The 15,975-nt window shown below is 51.9% G+C and overlaps 2 protein-coding genes across 14 annotated transcripts in view; one reads left to right on the forward strand and one right to left on the reverse strand.

Annotated features, from left to right (window-relative positions):
* RANBP3 (RAN binding protein 3) overlaps positions 1-12,224 on the forward strand; it is a 71,389-nt gene extending 59,165 nt beyond the window's left edge. For 10 of the 11 annotated variants that reach the window (XM_015564287.1, XM_006764236.2, XM_015564286.1 and 7 more), the window contains 10 exons: positions 580-698; positions 1,829-1,948; positions 3,789-3,892; positions 4,299-4,377; positions 5,471-5,573; positions 6,127-6,236; positions 8,537-8,657; positions 11,015-11,157; positions 11,539-11,722; positions 11,892-12,224. In XM_015564287.1, the coding sequence (XP_015419773.1) occupies positions 580-698; positions 1,829-1,948; positions 3,789-3,892; positions 4,299-4,377; positions 5,471-5,573; positions 6,127-6,236; positions 8,537-8,657; positions 11,015-11,157; positions 11,539-11,722; positions 11,892-11,935 (1,127 nt within the window). In that variant the 3' untranslated portion in view covers positions 11,936-12,224. Of the gene's footprint in view, positions 1-579; positions 699-1,828; positions 1,949-3,788; positions 3,893-4,298; positions 4,378-5,470; positions 5,574-6,126; positions 6,237-8,536; positions 8,658-9,701; positions 10,987-11,014; positions 11,158-11,538; positions 11,723-11,891 lie in introns of those variants that run through there. The other variant, XM_015564291.1, reaches the window with a different exon arrangement.
* A 1,147-nt stretch (positions 12,225-13,371) lies between these two features.
* Positions 13,372-15,975, reverse strand: CAPS (calcyphosine). 3 transcript variants are annotated; one of them, XM_006764233.2, is made up of 4 exons: positions 14,997-15,975; positions 14,814-14,920; positions 14,557-14,734; positions 13,372-14,341 (listed from the first exon to the last, which is right to left on the reverse strand). In XM_006764233.2, the coding sequence occupies exons 2-4, from the start codon at positions 14,894-14,896 to the stop codon at positions 13,958-13,960; spliced, it is 645 nt and encodes a 214-aa protein (XP_006764296.1). In that variant the 5' UTR covers positions 14,897-14,920; positions 14,997-15,975; the 3' UTR covers positions 13,372-13,957. The 3 variants fall into 3 exon arrangements, with proteins under 3 accessions (XP_006764296.1, XP_015419779.1, XP_015419778.1); XM_015564293.1 differs by having other exon boundaries at positions 13,372-14,059; positions 14,135-14,341; positions 14,814-15,975; XM_015564292.1 differs by having other exon boundaries at positions 14,814-15,975.

A 15,975-nucleotide genomic window follows, 5' to 3' on the forward strand; every position in this document is an offset into this window, starting at 1 on the left:
GCAGAACTCACCTGCAGTCTCAGAAACTCAAAGGGTAACTTTCACATGTTTTCATTTTACTTGCAAACCTTGAGACATGACTCTTAAACCATATTTTCATTACATCCACATAGGCAGTGGTTTTCAGTTAATCTTTAATTTTCTTCATGTGAATGAGCTCTTGTCTTCCTCTTGATCTTTCCCAAAAAGAGAATTCTTTATCAGAAGCCACGCAACATCCCACATGAGGGAAATAGTAACATTTCTGAAGAATTTTTAATTACATGGGAAGTTTTTTATGTAATACTCAACAGTCAAAGCTAGATTTGAAGTTGTGCGTGTCATGTAATCTCAGCTATTTAAAGGAAAAATGCATAGAATGAAGATATCATTTGTAAAACTTGTTTTGTAAAACTCATAATTGTTCCCCCAATATTTGTTTTTTTAATCTAAGAGTTTGTTGCTTTTAGTAGAGCTACTAGACCCTTTCTTATAAAAGGAGAAATTATATACTGTTGGACCAAATGGTGGCAGAAGAAAGCATTAGAGGTGGTCTAGCACTAACTCCACGATTCTCACTCTGTTGGTTTGTCCCCACAGTTCCAAGCAGCGGCACCAATGGGCTCAGCATCCCAGCAGACTGCACAGGAACAGCGACATCGACATCGCCTGACAACCCCACACAGAGAAGTCCGCCTGATGAGGCGCCAGCACCTGAGGTTCGTCTTGCCAGGGCAGGGAGCACACCTCACAGGAGACTTCTCAGGCTTTGCCGAGCACATAGCCTATTACCTGCTCTGAGCAGTGCCAGTTTGTTCTGTGTTCAAGCTTTCTGGGTTTGCTCAGCAGTATCAGTGCTGACGAACGCCAAGAGAGGGGAGGGGTGTCTTCATGGTTCTGAGAGAAAGATGCTGTGAGCAAAGCTCTGCTATAGAGTCCTGTGTTGCCCGAATCCAGCATGTCATTTCCACATGTCCTGGGGCAGCGTTTCTGCTAGTTGGCACACTAACCTTTTAGCCTTGGGGAGCCACTGGGACCGGAGGGATGGCTTTCATTAATGAGATCCTTGCACCATTTTGTGGGAACAAATGTCTTCCCTCCCTGTTTTCATACCCCAGCGACTCTGGGGATTCGTACACGTGTGCTCTTTTAAATGCCTGGGGAGTCAGCTCAGAAATTGTTTGTTTTTAAAAGACATCCTTTATAGTTCTGGAATTATATAGGCCAGAAGCATCTGTTTTCCAGTAGTGCTGCAGAGCAGCTGGGAAACGGGCATTTCATGAAGCACCTGCTCTTGGGGTTGACAGAGACAGATTTGGAATCCAAATTGCAATACTGCACCCTGCCTCAGACACAAGCCAAACTGCGTCTGTGTGCCTTTGCCCTCGGCCACTTCAGCAGATAAGTTGCTGCCAGAGGTTCTCTATCCTCTGCCTCCCTCACCCTTACCCTCACCCCCCATAGGTGTTCAGGCTTAAATGGTGAAAATGATCATCTACAATTCTATTTTGAAACATCTATGAGGTCCCCCCACCTTCAACCCACTTCATGGAATTGGAAATAGAAATTGTTTTTGTAACATATGCTTCATGGAACTTTGGTAGTTGGGTCTCAGGGCAGTCAGCTGCACATCTCTGCACCAGAGGCAGACCAAAAGTGACCCCACTGTCCTGTCCTCCCCATGTTCCTGGCTGCCTCACTCTTCCAATTGGTTCTAGCCCCTCCTCAGATGTTCCTCAGCCCAGGGACCCTCGTCAAGGGACATGCCATTATGCTATAAGATGATTCAGCTTGCTCATCAGGGCTAATGTGTCCCTTCTTTTCAGTTGTCGTTGTTCTGTTTAACTAGGAGAAAGAGCCCCAGAAAAATGAGTCTAGCAGTACTTCTGAGGAGGACAGCTGTGAGAAAAAAGAGCAAGTTGCACAGCAAGCGTTTGTATTTGGGCAGAACTTGAGGGACAGAGTTAAGGTATGTACTCAGGGGGCTGGGGGAACCGTTGAACTCAGGGATTGATCTCTGTATGCCTCCCGTCAGGTTCGAGAACAGGAATTGTTTCTGAAGGGTGGGGCAGACACAGAGGCTGTGTTGTGAAGTGGTCCTGTGACTCTCAGCACGGCCGGCAGCTGCTTGTTGTGCATGTTTCCCATACTCTGCTGCTCAGCCAGGCTGCCTGCCATCCCTCCATCCTCAGTGGGACTCAGCGGTGGCTCCTGGCTACAGGGGACAAAGGGACAACCAGTGCGAGGTTTTTGTTTTCTTCAGGGTTTTTTATCTCAACGCTAGCAGCATTCAGACCAGATTGTGTTTAGTTGTTGGAAGCATCCCTGTGGGTTGCTCACCACTGTGGGTTGTTGAGCAGCATCCCTGGTCCCCACCTTCTAGATACCCGCTCCGTTGTGACAACCACACATGCCCCCAAGTAGTGCTGAATGTTCCCCACGGGACCAGATTGATCCCGACAGAACCATCATCTTATTTTCAAAAGTAGGGCAGGTGGAAAGATTGTTCTCTCTCCCACAGGAGCAACACTATCTGCCACCTCGGGTGGGTCCTGCCCGCAGGCAGGTGGGTCCAGTCTGGGGACTGAGTTGGGGTGGGGGCATCTGCCAGTGGCAGGGGTCTCAGCTCTGCATTCTCTGTGCGAGCACTCCAGAAAGACTAGAGTGAGCAGCACTACATTTTGCAGCCACAGATACGGAATGTTCTTCTGTGCCATTTCCAGCAGCTCACCTGGCAGGAATCTCCTTTAGAGGACTGAGAGGCAGTGTCAGTGGCCATGTCTGGGGACATCTGTGGTTGTCACACTAGGGCGTAGGTACTCCTGGCATCGAGTGGGTAGGGGCCGGGGATGCTGCTCAATACCCCACAGTGCCCAGGACGATCCAGCCCCAGTGTCAATGATGCTGAGGATGAGAGACTCGGAAATAGGAAACAAAAGTCACCACATAGAAAACATGCCACCTGTGTTCTCCTGTGGTGTCACTGTCCAAGAGAAGCCCAGATGCCCTACGAGACAAAAATAAGTGTTGATGTCACATGACTTTAGCCAAATAATGCGTTCCTTGGGGACTGCTCCCTCCAGGAAGAGGAAAGTGAAGGAACAGCCTTGAAATCTACCAGCCCTGGGGGCGGTGTCTGGCCATCCATCTAGTTGAGTCTGCTCCTCAAGTTCAGGGCAATGCTACATTGACATGGGGGCAGGGGCAGTGTCTCCTAGAGACCCAGGTCTCATGTGGTCTCTGAGGTCTTGGTCACATCCCACCTTCTCCACAGAGGGTGACTCCAGGCCATGGTCTCCTAGCTCCTCTGAGCTCCAGCTTCCTCGCTCACAGGACCAAGTCCGTCCTTCCACCCCTCAGGGTACCCAGGAGTAGTGCGTTAGGTCACATATATGATGGAGCAGACAGGGCAGCTGGCATCAATGAAGCCCTCAAACAACAGTGCTTTATGTTCTTAATAAACCCCTTAAAACACCAGATTTATAAGTGTTCTGTGATCTCTGAACAGAAGTGATGAAAATGCTAACTAGATGCCAACCTGAGTGCATTTTTTATTTTATTTTTTTTAAACAAGGTAGAAAAAGTCCACTAACATTTTATGAATTGTTTTTGTACCTTAACTGTTAAAAGCAAAAAGTTCTGGAATTGATTACAGCGCCAGCACTCAGTGCTCACTCACAAACCCCTGCATGCACATTGGTAGGATTTGCATGTTGAGCTGTGCCACACGGCGGAGGGATTGTGCAGCCAGGCCAAGCTGTAGAGGTCCAGAATGTGTGTGCTCTGAGTATAGTGTTTCTATTTCCCAGTTAATAAATGAAAACACTGAAGCAGCTGACATGGAAAATGCCGGACACCCCAGTTCAGAAACGCCAACTGCGACCAACTATTTTCTTCAATATATCAGCTCCAGGTATGTGTGTGAGGCCCTGTGTCCAACCCAGAGGCGCTCAGGTCACTCATCCACCTTGTCTGTGGCCCAGAGAGGAGGCAGAACCCAGACCAGGAGCCAGCCTGGTCCTTCCCTGGGGGGCAGGATGGAGGGGAGGGAGCAGAATCCTCCAGAATTCCAGTTGCTCCCTAGTCCCTTCCTTCTTTCCCACTTGGCACAGCTGTGGAAGGGCCAGGACAGTGGACTTTGATGGACAACTTTGAGGCAGGACCTGAGTTCTGTGGGGTTGTCCAGCCCAGCTCTCAGAGTGACTTCTATCACCAGGACCTTGTGCCCAGAACAGAACCCAGTGGGCCGATGGCAGCTCAGCTGCCTCTTGTTACCCACCAGGTTCTGCCCCTGAATTCACAGTCCATCTTCTCTTCAGTTTAGAGAACTCGACCAATAGTGCCGATGCCACCAGCAACAAATTTGTATTTGGCCAGAACATGAGCGAGCGCGTATTGGTGAGTGGCCCCTATGGGGACTGTTCTTCCTGGGGCCCAGAAGGTTTTTAGAACTCCCCAGCCCAGGTCAAAGGGATGTGAGTGTGGCTGCCGCGTTGTCTCTTGGAAAATTCAGATGATTTCAGTTGCAAGTAAGAAAGAAGACTCAGCTTAAAGTCAGAGGCAGGGTTATTAGCTCTCCAGGAGCCAGTGTTCCATTTCCAGTCTTTCCTCTCTAAGGTTTCCTGAGGCACAGGCCATGCTTTCCTGGTGAAGTCTGGCTACAGGTACAGCCATCAGACCAGTCCTTAGCCGCATGCTGCTGGGGCCCCCCAGAGCCACTTCTGGAGCCAACGATGGTCCTCACACCTGTCAGTGAGGCTGCGGCACAAAGAGGGGGGTGGTGGGTACAGGTGTGGTGGCCTCAGAGAGACCCTGTGTCCCATGTACTCCCGACACATCACAGCCAAGGTTGGGTTCTGGAATTGTTTACATGCTTCCTTTCTTCATCCCTTTTTTTCCCCTGATCAAAGGGCACAGCCGCTCTGTGTCCATTGTCAGTGTGGCCACAGAGCTGTTTTGGGTCCAACCAATTCTGTCCATGTTTGTCTCAGAATACATTACATTAAAAAGCCCTCTGCTTTTTTCTCAAGCATTAGTACTGTCCATTTCCTGCTAAAATGAAATAGTCAAAGAACTGCCTCACACAGAGGTGAACTCTGCAGCCCAAAGTAATGTCAGCTGGTGGCACACGCCTCCCGGCAGTGCCATGAGCGGCCCCATTGGGGGGCTCCAAGGGCAGTTCATGCATGATGCCCCTTTTGTGTTAGGTTTTAACACCAAATGATGCTTGAAGATTGTTGTGTGGTTTTGGGGATGGGGGTGTGGTGAGTATGGCTGGGACATAGCCCGTGGGGAAGGGCTATGAAGTCTGTCTGCCAGGTCTGGGAGGGTCCCCAAAGCTGCAGAGGAGGAGCTGTGGGCAGAAAGCAGCCCTCTACCCAGCAGGGAAGTTCTGAGAGCTGCTGCTGGGCCAAGGGACTTACTGTTCCATAGTGGTTGACCCACCAGGATCGCCCAAATGCCTTTCCCATGTGCCTTTGTTTCCCTGCAGAGTCCACCCAAATTAAATGAGGTCACTTCAGATGCCAACAGGGAGAACTCAGCTGTCGAGTCTGGGTCCGAGTCTTCATCCCAGGAGGCCACCCCTGAGAAAGGTACATCGCAACACTATTGCCTCATAGGAGGGGGTACCAAGTGAGAGGACACTGTCCATCCACGCACCAGCCAGTGGGGGATGTGGGGATCAACTCAACATAGCAGTAATAACCTCATGAACCAGCCACTGGGATAGAGCCAGAAAGCCATGGGCACTGGTTTTCAGTGAACAAAAAGGGGACATGTTCATCTATAAACAGTTAGGCCCAGGCCCGTGGTGCTATAGGGTGACTTGGGGATAGAGTGGTTGAGATGGTTGTAGCCCTCTCCCTTCACACCCTGAAGCAGCAGAGGCAGTTTTCTGCCATGCCCTCTTCGAGGTCTGCCCCCTACTGAATGGGAAATGGGAAACCCATAGCCATGCCAGCAGCTCCCAGCCGGCCTCCCTTACAGATCCCGAGGCTGAACTACTTGGCATATTTTGGGGTCCACTCCATGTCTCATGGGTAGCTGGTACCCTTGAGACCAAGCCAACCCTTTGCCTCCTGTGCAGTACACTCTCCCCCAACCTAGTAAATAGTAGTCAGTGTCATTTAGCTAATAACATTGCAGAGTCCCTGGCCGAATCGGCAGCTGCCTACACCAAGGCAACAGCGCGGAAGTGTTTGTTGGAAAAAGTGGAAGTTATCACCGGGGAGGAGGCAGAGAGCAACGTGTTACAGGTAAGGTGGGCCTCTTGGCCCTTAGGTGGAATGTGATGGCCTGAAGTTTCTTTGTGCATTTGAGGGTCCAGCCCCCAAGGGGTCAACCCACATTCTCCAAGCACATCAGGGAGAGACTTCCCCTGGAAGTGACAGAGAGGCCTGAGTAGCACCTTTAGGATCTTGTTGGTGGGGCTTTTGTTGAAAGTTTAACCAACTCTAAGAGTCTTCTTATGTTGCTTTGTTTTACAACGAAAGAATTCTGTTTTGAAACATTCTCGTAGTTTAGGGCAGTGGTCGGCAAACTGCAGCTCGCGAGCCACATGTGGCTCGCGAGCCGCAGTTTGCTGACCACTGGTTTAGGGAATTACACGACTGCTGTAACTTTTCTTACTATCCAGAGTTATAGCTGTAGTTATTTTGTCACACTGGCACCTTGTCTTGTTTTATTAGAGGGGAAAAAATCACAGATGCAGCCCGAACTTCACCCTACCCTTTCCCTGTCAGCATTTTCCTTCCTAGTCTGGGGCAACATGTCCAGGTCTCTGTGCCTGTTCATCTGCTTTTCACACATATGTATGCGTCTATAAACTATACATATATAGTATAGAGAGGGTTTTAATGCAGGTTTTAGTGGTACTTCTTTCTCTTTCCCCACTCAACTTTGTTTTTTTAATCTCTCTATGTTAAGAAATATTAACATGATGATCTGCAAACTTTTTCTGTAAAGAATCACTTATGGTCCCTGTTGATAGCCTTTTTTAATATATAACAGCTTTATTGAGATGTAGTGCACACACAAAGAAATTTACCCTTTTAAAGCATACAATTTGGTGGTGTTTAGTATATTGACACAGATGTGCAACTGTCACTATTATCTAATTTAGAAGCTTTTTGTCCTCCAAAAAGAAACTTTGTGCCCATTAGCAGTCACCCCCCATTCCTCTCCCTCACCCCAGGCAATCACGAATCCACTTCCAGTCTCCGTGGAGTTGCCTATACTGGACATTTCACATAAATGAAATCACATACTTTGTGGCCTTTTGTGTCTGGCTGCTCTCACTGAGCATCATGTATTCAAGGTCCATCCATGTTATAGTGTGTGTCAGTGCTTCACTCCTTTTCATAGCTCAATAATATTCCATTGTGTTGAAGGACATTTAGGTAGTTTCCACTTTTTAACTCTTATAGCATTCTGCTGCTATGAACATTTGTGTGCAAGTTCTTGTGTGAAAACCTATTTCATTCCTCTTGGGTGGATACTTAGAAGTGGCATTGCTGGACCATGTAGTCACTTCATGTTTAACTTCTTTTGTTTTTTTAATATATTTTATTGAGTTTTTACAGAGAGGAAAGGAGAGAGATAGTTAGAAACATCGATAAGAGAGAAACATCGACCAGCCGCCTCCTGCACACTCCCCACTGGGGATGTGCCCGCAACCAAGGCACATGCCCCTGACCGGAATCGAACCTGGGACCTTTCAGTCCGCAGGCCGACGCTCCATCCACTGAGCCAAACCGGTTTCGGCATGTTTAACTTTTTTTTCTGTGTTTTTAAATATGAGAAAAACATCGATGAGAGAGAACCATCTATAGGCTGCCTCCAACATGCCCCCTACTGGGGATCAAGCCCACAACCTGGGCATGTGCGCTGATAGGGAATAGAACCAGCGACTTCTCAGTGCATGGGACAATTCTCAACCAACTGAGCCACACTAGCCAGGGCAACCTTTTTTTTAATCCTCATCCAAGGAAATTTTTCATTGATTTTTTTTTTTAGAGAGAAGGAAAGGAAGAGGGAGAGAGAAATATCAATGTGAGAAAGAAGGTTGCCTCCTGCACGCACCCCAACTGGGGATCAAGCCCGCAACCTAGTCATGTGCCCTGACCAGGAATCAAACCCATGACCTTTCAGTGTACGGAATGATGTTCCAGCCAACTGAGCCACACTGCCCCAGGGCCATATTTAGTATTTTGAGGAACTGTATGAGGCTTCTGGTTTCTCCACATCCTCTCCAGTGCCTGTTACTATCTGTCTTTTTGGTTGTAGTCATCCTAGTGGGTATGAAGTGATATCTCATGGTTTTGATTTTCATTTCCTTAATTTTTTAAATATCCCTCTAAATGTATAAAATCCACTTTAGTTTGAAGGCAGAATAGAAAACTGGCCAAAGGTCAGATGTGGGCCCGTAGTTTGTTGACCCTGGTAGTACATGAGAATTAAATGGAGGCTCCCAGGTATTCCCCGCTCCCCCCCCCCCATAGTGGCATCTACCCAGCTAGGGTCCCTTGCTCACCCAGAGGGCTGCCCTATGTTCCAGATCCAGTGTAAGCTGTTTGTCTTTGACAAGACCTCGCAGTCGTGGGTGGAGAGAGGCCGGGGACTGCTGAGACTCAACGACATGGCATCGGCTGACGATGGGACATTACAGTCCCGACTAGGTGAGCTGTGGGAGGGCCTGGATCGGTGCAGAGTTCCCAAGGCAGTAAAGGGCAAGGTCCCAGCTTGGCCCCTTGACCCAAGGAGCAGGGGAGCAGGTCCTCACGGGAGAGCCCAGGTACCCACACCCTGAGGCCTGACCCGGAGGATCCAGCTGCCAGCCCTTCCATGACTTCCCTCTTTCTGAGTGTGAAAGTGAGATAAAAGCATTTAGCAATTTTTAAACTTGTTTTCTGATCATGAAAGTGTCAGTTGTTTTATGGTAGGATGGAAAAACTGCAGTCTCTTGATAAAGAGAAATCTCTGCTAATAACATGTTAGTCCACGCCTGTTCTGTGGGTTTTTTCTTAAGGAAATGGGGCAATTTTATATTCTGTTCTTTTCACTCACTATTTTGCGAACATGTTCCTGTGTCATTAAATTTTCCTTAAAAACATGACTTTGGGAAAGCTAATATATTCTGTTGAAAAATGAATGTATGTCACCATTTCCCTATTGATGGACATGTAGTTTGTCCCTAATTTTTCTGAGTATCATAAATGGTGGTCCTGGGCTGTCTACACATGACTCTTATTCCCAGAAGTATGTTGATTACAAAAATGGATTGAGGGGGTGTATACACATACATATATGCATGTTTGAAGAGAATCAGCATTTCATTTGTCTATGTTGTGAAATATGTATGTTCACTTTTTTGTTGTCTTCCCACACAAAAATTGCCCTCCAGCCTTTACAGAAACAGCTGTTCATGACCCAGTAGTAGCTTACGTTGCATCCTTTCAGAATTGTCTCCGAGACTGGAACAGGGAGGAAAAGGGTCCTTCTGTTTGGGCACCGTTCTTTTCCCCCATGGACGTCCCCTCCATTCCTTTTTCATTTTTTCTTAGGGAAATGTTCAAATGTATGTGGACAGAGAGAGCACAGTATTTGCAGCCCCACAGCTCATCACCCACCTCCTCAGGCGGCAGCATGGTTGCATTACGCCCTCCCCTCCCTCATTGAGATCCTCTTACTTTCACCCCACACAGCCTTTTACCTTGTCACAGACCTTCCCTCTGAGCCCATCTGAACTGCTCCACTGCCTCAAAGATGGACACTTTGGGCTTGCGAGGCCAGGCTTAGAGGACACAAGGAGATTTGGTCAGTTGAGACCCAGGACCCCACAGACCTCCCCAATTTGGCCCAAGCTGCTCCCCGTCCTGTGTGGCCATCTGGACGGGATGACACCTTTTAGTCCTCACCAGGCCTGTTCTAATGGGGAGAGCTAGGCAGGCTGGCTGGCTGGGCTCTGACAAATTGGGCAGGCTGACTATGGCATTGGGTCTGCTGCAGGTAGACCTGGGGGTGTCACATGTATGTCCAGAGAGGAAAGGTCTGTGCCCAGTTTTTCTTTGCCATATGCTTCCTTCACTCTGTCTTTATCTCCTTCCTATTGCAAGCTCTGAGCATAGGTTAGCCTCAGTCCTTTTTCTAAGGAAACCCCAGGGACTTGGCCTGTGAGTGGGGGACAGTGAAGAGGTCTTGACTTTTATGTGACATGTTTCACAAAGTGTGAGTATCAACAATTTCACTAAGCTTCTTCGTGAAGTCACTTCTTTGCTGTTATTTTAGCAATAAAGTTAAACAGAAAGCGCCTCCCTAGTTCTCTTCAGCTCTGCACCCTGGGCGCCAGCCTGGGGCAGGATTGTCCAGGGGGTGGGCCGGGAGCGAGACCCGCAAGCCACCTGGTGCACACAAGCCCCTCCGGGAAGCCCACTGCTGGCGTGAACTTCAGGGAGCGCTGGGCCCAGGCCCACAGTGCCACGGGGCAGAGGTGGCCTCAGAACCTGAAGAACCTTGCAGAGTAGGGAGGGGTGTGTGGTGGGGGCGAAGGACAAAGTTAAATCAAGAAGCAGAAACTTGGAGACCACAGTTTACCTAATTAAGGATGTAAAAGTGCTTTTGTTTTCAAAGGTTATTGTTGGTGAGATTAAAACAATTGAAACTAAAAAATAAAAAAGTGTGAGCGTCCCCTGTGTGCAGCCCACAAATGTCCCTATCTGGCCCTACCTCCCTACATTCTCCTCCTGCTTCTGCCTAATCACCCCCTTCCCCAAGGAAGCCCCCATCCTGGCACACGCTGGCCTCTGACCCCGCCAGTGGCATTGGTGGTTCTGGGCCCAGGAAGCCAGGTGGTGGTGCCAGGCCAGCCCCAGCACGTGTGGCTGTTGCTCAGTGGACAGGTGGGTGACTTTCCCGGACCTTGGGAGAGTCGTGGGATTTCACCGTTGGGGTTTGCTTTCCTTCCAGGTTGTGTCTGTTCTAGCTGGTTGTTGGGCGGCGGGTGGGAACCAGGGCTGAGTGGCCTTGTTGGTTGCAGTGATGCGGACCCAGGGTAGCCTGCGGCTGATCCTCAACACCAAGCTGTGGGCTCAGATGCAGATTGACAAGGCCAGTGAGAAGAGCATTCGCATCACAGCCATGGATACCGAGGACCAGGGCGTGAAGGTCTTTCTGATCTCGGTGAGCAGCCCCCTGACAGGCCGGGCTGCCCAAACCCAAACAGCCCCCTCAGGCCAGGGCAGCAACCCCGAGCTGCCACAGGAGGGAAGCTTCTTGGCACATGCTGGCGGTCACCACAGGGCTGGATCGAGAGGGCCCCTCTGTGGGCGCACTCAGCACTGCTCTGAGAGCATGGCCCTAGAGAGCAGGGAGGCCTCTAGGTGGGCCCCATCCCCCTGACAAAGATGCAGGAAAGCCACTGTCACTTGAGGGCTGACCCTACCACAGCCTCTGGGAGCATTTGGAGGGATGGGCCCTGGGCTGTGGGAGCTTTGGGCTGTGAGCCCAGGGAGCACTTTCCCCATGAAGCCTCATAATCAGGACTTCCTCTGCCTCCCCCAGGCCAGCTCCAAGGACACGGGCCAGCTATATGCTGCCCTGCACCACCGCATCCTGGCCCTGCGCAGCCGCGTGGAGCAGGAACAGGAGACCAGAACACCTGCCCCCGAGCCTGGTGTGGCCCCATCCAATGAAGATGACAGTGACGATGACGACGTCCTAGCTCCGTCAGGGGCCACAGGAGGCGGTGAGCCAGCAGTCCCTGCCCTGGAGGGCGCAAGGGGGCTGGTTTCCTAGATCCCCTCTCATCCATTGCCGTTGGCCCAAGGGTGACATCTTGGTGTGGAAGCCTGACCCCGGGGGCTGGGGTGCCTTCCAGAGTGGGGACCTGATGGCGAGGCCACTGCTTCCCACAGGCGCTGACAACGAAGGGGACGGGCAGACAGCTGGGAGCACATAGCGCCGGGAGCTGGCCACCCAGGAGCCTGCTGCTTTGTCCGTCTGTCCACCCACCCGCCCGCCCCTCTCCGGCTGCGTCGAGGTGCGGGCCCCGGGAACCACACTCCCCGCTGGGTTGGCCACAGTCCGGATCCGCAAGGCCCGTTCAGAAGCAGACTTGGGAGCTGCCTGAATGTGGTTTGGGACACGAGACCTCATCATATTGATGAGCAAAACAAAAAGAACATTTCTTCCCTCCCTCCTTTGAATTGAAATGGCACATTAAGACTTGTCACGGCTTCTCACTGGGACTGGGATGCCTGGTTTCTTCACCCCTCTCATGCCGCCGCCATACCTGTGGGTTTCTGCCACCTGCCCAGGCTACCAGGTCTGCTCCCACAAGTGTAAACACTGGCCCTGCTGGATATTCTGCTAACGACTATCTCTATCTCCCCTTCCCCACCTTCTGATTTGGGGTATATGTTTTTAGGTTTCTTTTACCCCAAGGCGCTTTTTTTTTTTGGTTTCTTAGATTAAGATGCTCCTGCGTATTGAGCAGGCACAGCTCCAATGTCCTCGTTCTCCCTATGGTCATGGCTTGTGGTGCTGGGGCCTTACTGGGGAGCTTGGGGTGCTCTGAGGCTCCCACTTGTTCCCCACCTGGGGCTCCTCCAAGCTATGAAGGGGTGTTGAAGGGTAGGCCTCATACCTAGAGAGAGCTTATCTAGAAAAGGGGCACTGGATCTAGGAGGGTGTGAGGGGGCTGGTTTCTTAGATCCCCTCTCACCCATTCCCGTTGCCCAGAGAGTGGTGTCTTGGTGTGGAGACCTGGCCTTATTGGATGGGGTGCCTTCCAGAGTGGGGACCTGACAGTGAGGCCACTGCTTCCCACAGGAGCTGACAAAGAAGGGGATATGCATAGCACCCCTCCCCTATTGCTTGTCCCCACCATCAGACACCCAGGCACACACCTGCTTTCTACTGTTGGCCATTCCTTGCCCAGCCCTGGATGTCACCATCCCCAAGACCATCCAGGGCCAGGGGCCTCCATAACAGGTAGATGGGATCCCTAAGCAGGGCCTCTGAGGAGTGGCAGGGGACTGGTTCCATACTACAGACTGCTGTCCCAACACTCGCAGCACACACGGGAGCAAGTGCTGTGCCCACCCCAGGGAAGGCCAAGACCCCAGGTGGGCGCCGCCCCCCTTGCAAAGAAGGTCCCTGTTCACAGGGCCCCGGGGGATTTTAGAAGAAATTATCCAGCCCACTCATAGGAAGAAGGCCTGGTCTCCATAGCTGTGCCACCCACACCTTGGGTTGACTGTTTGCAGCCTGAGCCATGGGAAGACACCAAAGCCCTTCCCTCACCACCCCTCCTCCCACCCCCAGCAGATCTGGCTACATTTCTCTGCTTTAAGCCTTAGCCAACTAGTGACAAGTAAAACCAGATAATGCCCATGTGTTTTGGAACATTTATGTAAGATTGTCATATGAAATGTATTTGGGAACTACATTAAAACTTTTAACTAAACCCCTGGCCTCCTGTGTGCCCCAGGGGCCTCAGGAAGCCCGAGGGCCTGGCCAGGAGTGACCTCTGCCTCCCAAGGTAAGGCTCCTCCAGCAGCCTGGCCTGCCTGCTGCCCTGGGCCCCTTCCCCACACTCCATGCCTTCCAACACCTGCCACTTCAGTGCAGAGCCTAGCTTCATAGAAGAGCCATTTGCTTCCCTCCCCATACCCATATCACATCCAGGGGCCTCCTGGCTTCCCAGGAACCATGAAGGAGAGACAGGATGGGAATTCTAACAGAGTCAAGAATTAACTGAGCAGAACAGGGTGACGGGTGGGGGTGGGCATCTACCTTGGCCTAATTCGGGCGCGGAGGGCGGGGGGGTTGGCTCAAACCTGGTCCAACCAGTTCTGCAGCCTCAATCCTGCTCCCCTCCAGCCCCCACCCCTGGGGCTGCCCAGCTGGAAACTGGGTGGGGGGGGGGGGGCCATGGTGGAGTCCTATGCTACAGTGGTGCCAGCTGAGTGCATGCTGCTCACAGTCGCCAGGCGCTGGTCATCATGGCCACAAACTCCTCATCCGTGTCCATGGAAGCGCTCACACCACTGTAATAGTCCTGGAATTCAGCCAGGGTGACCTGGGGGCAGACAGGTTCTAAGTAGGAATGGAAATCTAGGGCAGGAGGAGCTAGGGAGACCCCATAGGCACCTACCTGCCCATCCTTCTCAGAGGAATCAAAGTTGTCCAGGAAGCGGCGGAGCACCTCCTCCTCAGTCCACTCCCCACTCTGCACCTTGGGGTGGGTGTGGCAGCTATACACCCCCCGAAGGTCATCCACGGTCACCACACCATCCCCACTGCGGTCCAGCTTGGAGAATGCAGCTGCAATGACCGCCTGCCGGGCCTGGGACATGGGGGGCTGAAGGAAGGCAAGTGATGACTAAGAGATTCCAACCCCTCCAGGCATAGAGTGCAGAGCGCAGGGGATCCCTGAGTCTCTTAGTGATGAATTCCTGGGTGTCTGGTGTCTGCTGACACAGGTAATCAATCCCACTGAGAGCTCAGCACACACACACCCCCCTCCCCGCCAGACAGCTGGGTGAAGGGACCTGCCCCCAGTCAGCCCAGTCTTACCCGGAGTGCCCTCAGGAACTCCTCCAGGTCCAGCGTCCCACTGCCGTCACGGTCCCATCGCCTGCACACACCCTCTGCCTCAGCCATGTCCAGCGCCAGCCCCAGCTCAGCCAAGCCCTGCTGAAGCTCCCTCGCATCCAGGGATCGGCTCCTGTCCTGGTCCAGGCGGCGGAAAAACCTAGGGGCAAGGGTCACAATTGGAGAGTGATCCGATCCCTGGGACCAAGTGGTCAGGAACAGGTGAGGGGACAGCTCACCTGGCTAGGCCCTGGATGCCAGAGGCCCCTCGGGACAGGCACTGTTCCCGGAGCCTCTCCACAGTGGCGTCCACTGTATCCATGCTAGGTTCAGGCTCTCTGGGCAGCTGGATGAGATAGAGGTTAAGTGGGTTTCCTGCTCGGCTGGCCAGGCTACAAGCTGGGTGCCCCCTACTCACTCACCTGGCCTTGTCTGTCCTGGAGTCCTCAGATGGCCACTCCACTGGCTCCTGCCTGGTTTGTCCTGTGTTGGCAGTGCGTTCTGCCCGGTAGGATTGTTGCTAAGGGACAGTGGCTCTGGAGACTGGGAGGGGCCCCAGCTGTAACCCTGACTGTGCCGAATGGCAGGGCCAGGAGGGACAGAGCAGTGCTGTCATTGGCAGCCCCATGCACCCATTGTGCTGCTCCCGACACTGCAATGTTCAGGCCTGGGATAGAGCCAAGCCCAGACCAGAGTGGGAGGTGGGTGTCTTTCTGACCACAATGAGGGGCAGGCCACAGGTCTGCAAGGACCACCGTGTTGTGGATGGAGGGAGGCTCAAGGCCCAATTCCTATGTGACCTGAGGCAGAGCCCCTCCCCCCTCTGGACTTTACTGACCCCTATCCCTTTTCACAGGGCAGCAGCCAAAGCTGAGGGATTTGAGTTTAAAAGGGCTGGTAGCGGCCCAACCCATGTCCAGTGGGAGGTCCTGAGACCAGTGCTAGCTGAGCCAGGGCACAGCAGAATTAAGTTGGACAAAGTTCCTGGTAGTTGTTGAGAGGCCAGCCATGGTGTTTTTGTTGTATGGGTCTTTTGGTGGTTGGTTTTCAGTTCTCAGACATCACTTGGTGGGCTTGCTCATGACAAGCTGGTGAGCCAGGAGGCTGCGATACCAAACAGAGAAGTGGTCCTGACCCCTGACATAATCCAAGAGGAACCAAGGCCATCATCACAGAAGGCCTTCGATCCAGATTTTGGACATTGTTGCCAACAGAGCATTACACCAACCAGCAGGAACCAAAAGGACATCGGGATTCCCAAGGACTTAAAATGTGGGCCCTCGCCCTGGCTGGTGTTTCTCTGTGGTTAGAGTCGCCCACGAAACGAAGGGTCACGGGTTCGATTACCTGTCAAGGGCACATGCCTGGGTTGCAGGTTCCATCCTGGCCCCAGTTGGGGCA

Source organism: Myotis davidii, unplaced genomic scaffold, assembly GCF_000327345.1.
Source record: "Myotis davidii unplaced genomic scaffold, ASM32734v1 scaffold341, whole genome shotgun sequence".
NCBI classification, from domain to species: domain Eukaryota; kingdom Metazoa; phylum Chordata; class Mammalia; order Chiroptera; family Vespertilionidae; genus Myotis; species Myotis davidii.

Bases quoted from the DNA above. Each gene is read 5' to 3' on its own strand.
- CAPS (XM_006764233.2), bottom strand. From the start codon at position 14,896: ATGGATACAGTGGACGCCACTGTGGAGAGGCTCCGGGAACAGTGCCTG. The intron at 14,735-14,813 runs GTGAGCTGTCCC...CCTTGCCCCTAG, and splicing joins GGCATCCAGGGCCTAGCCAG to GTTTTTCCGCCGCCTGGACC. The intron at 14,342-14,556 runs GTAAGACTGGGC...GCCTTCCTTCAG, and splicing joins AGTTCCTGAGGGCACTCCGG to CCCCCCATGTCCCAGGCCCG.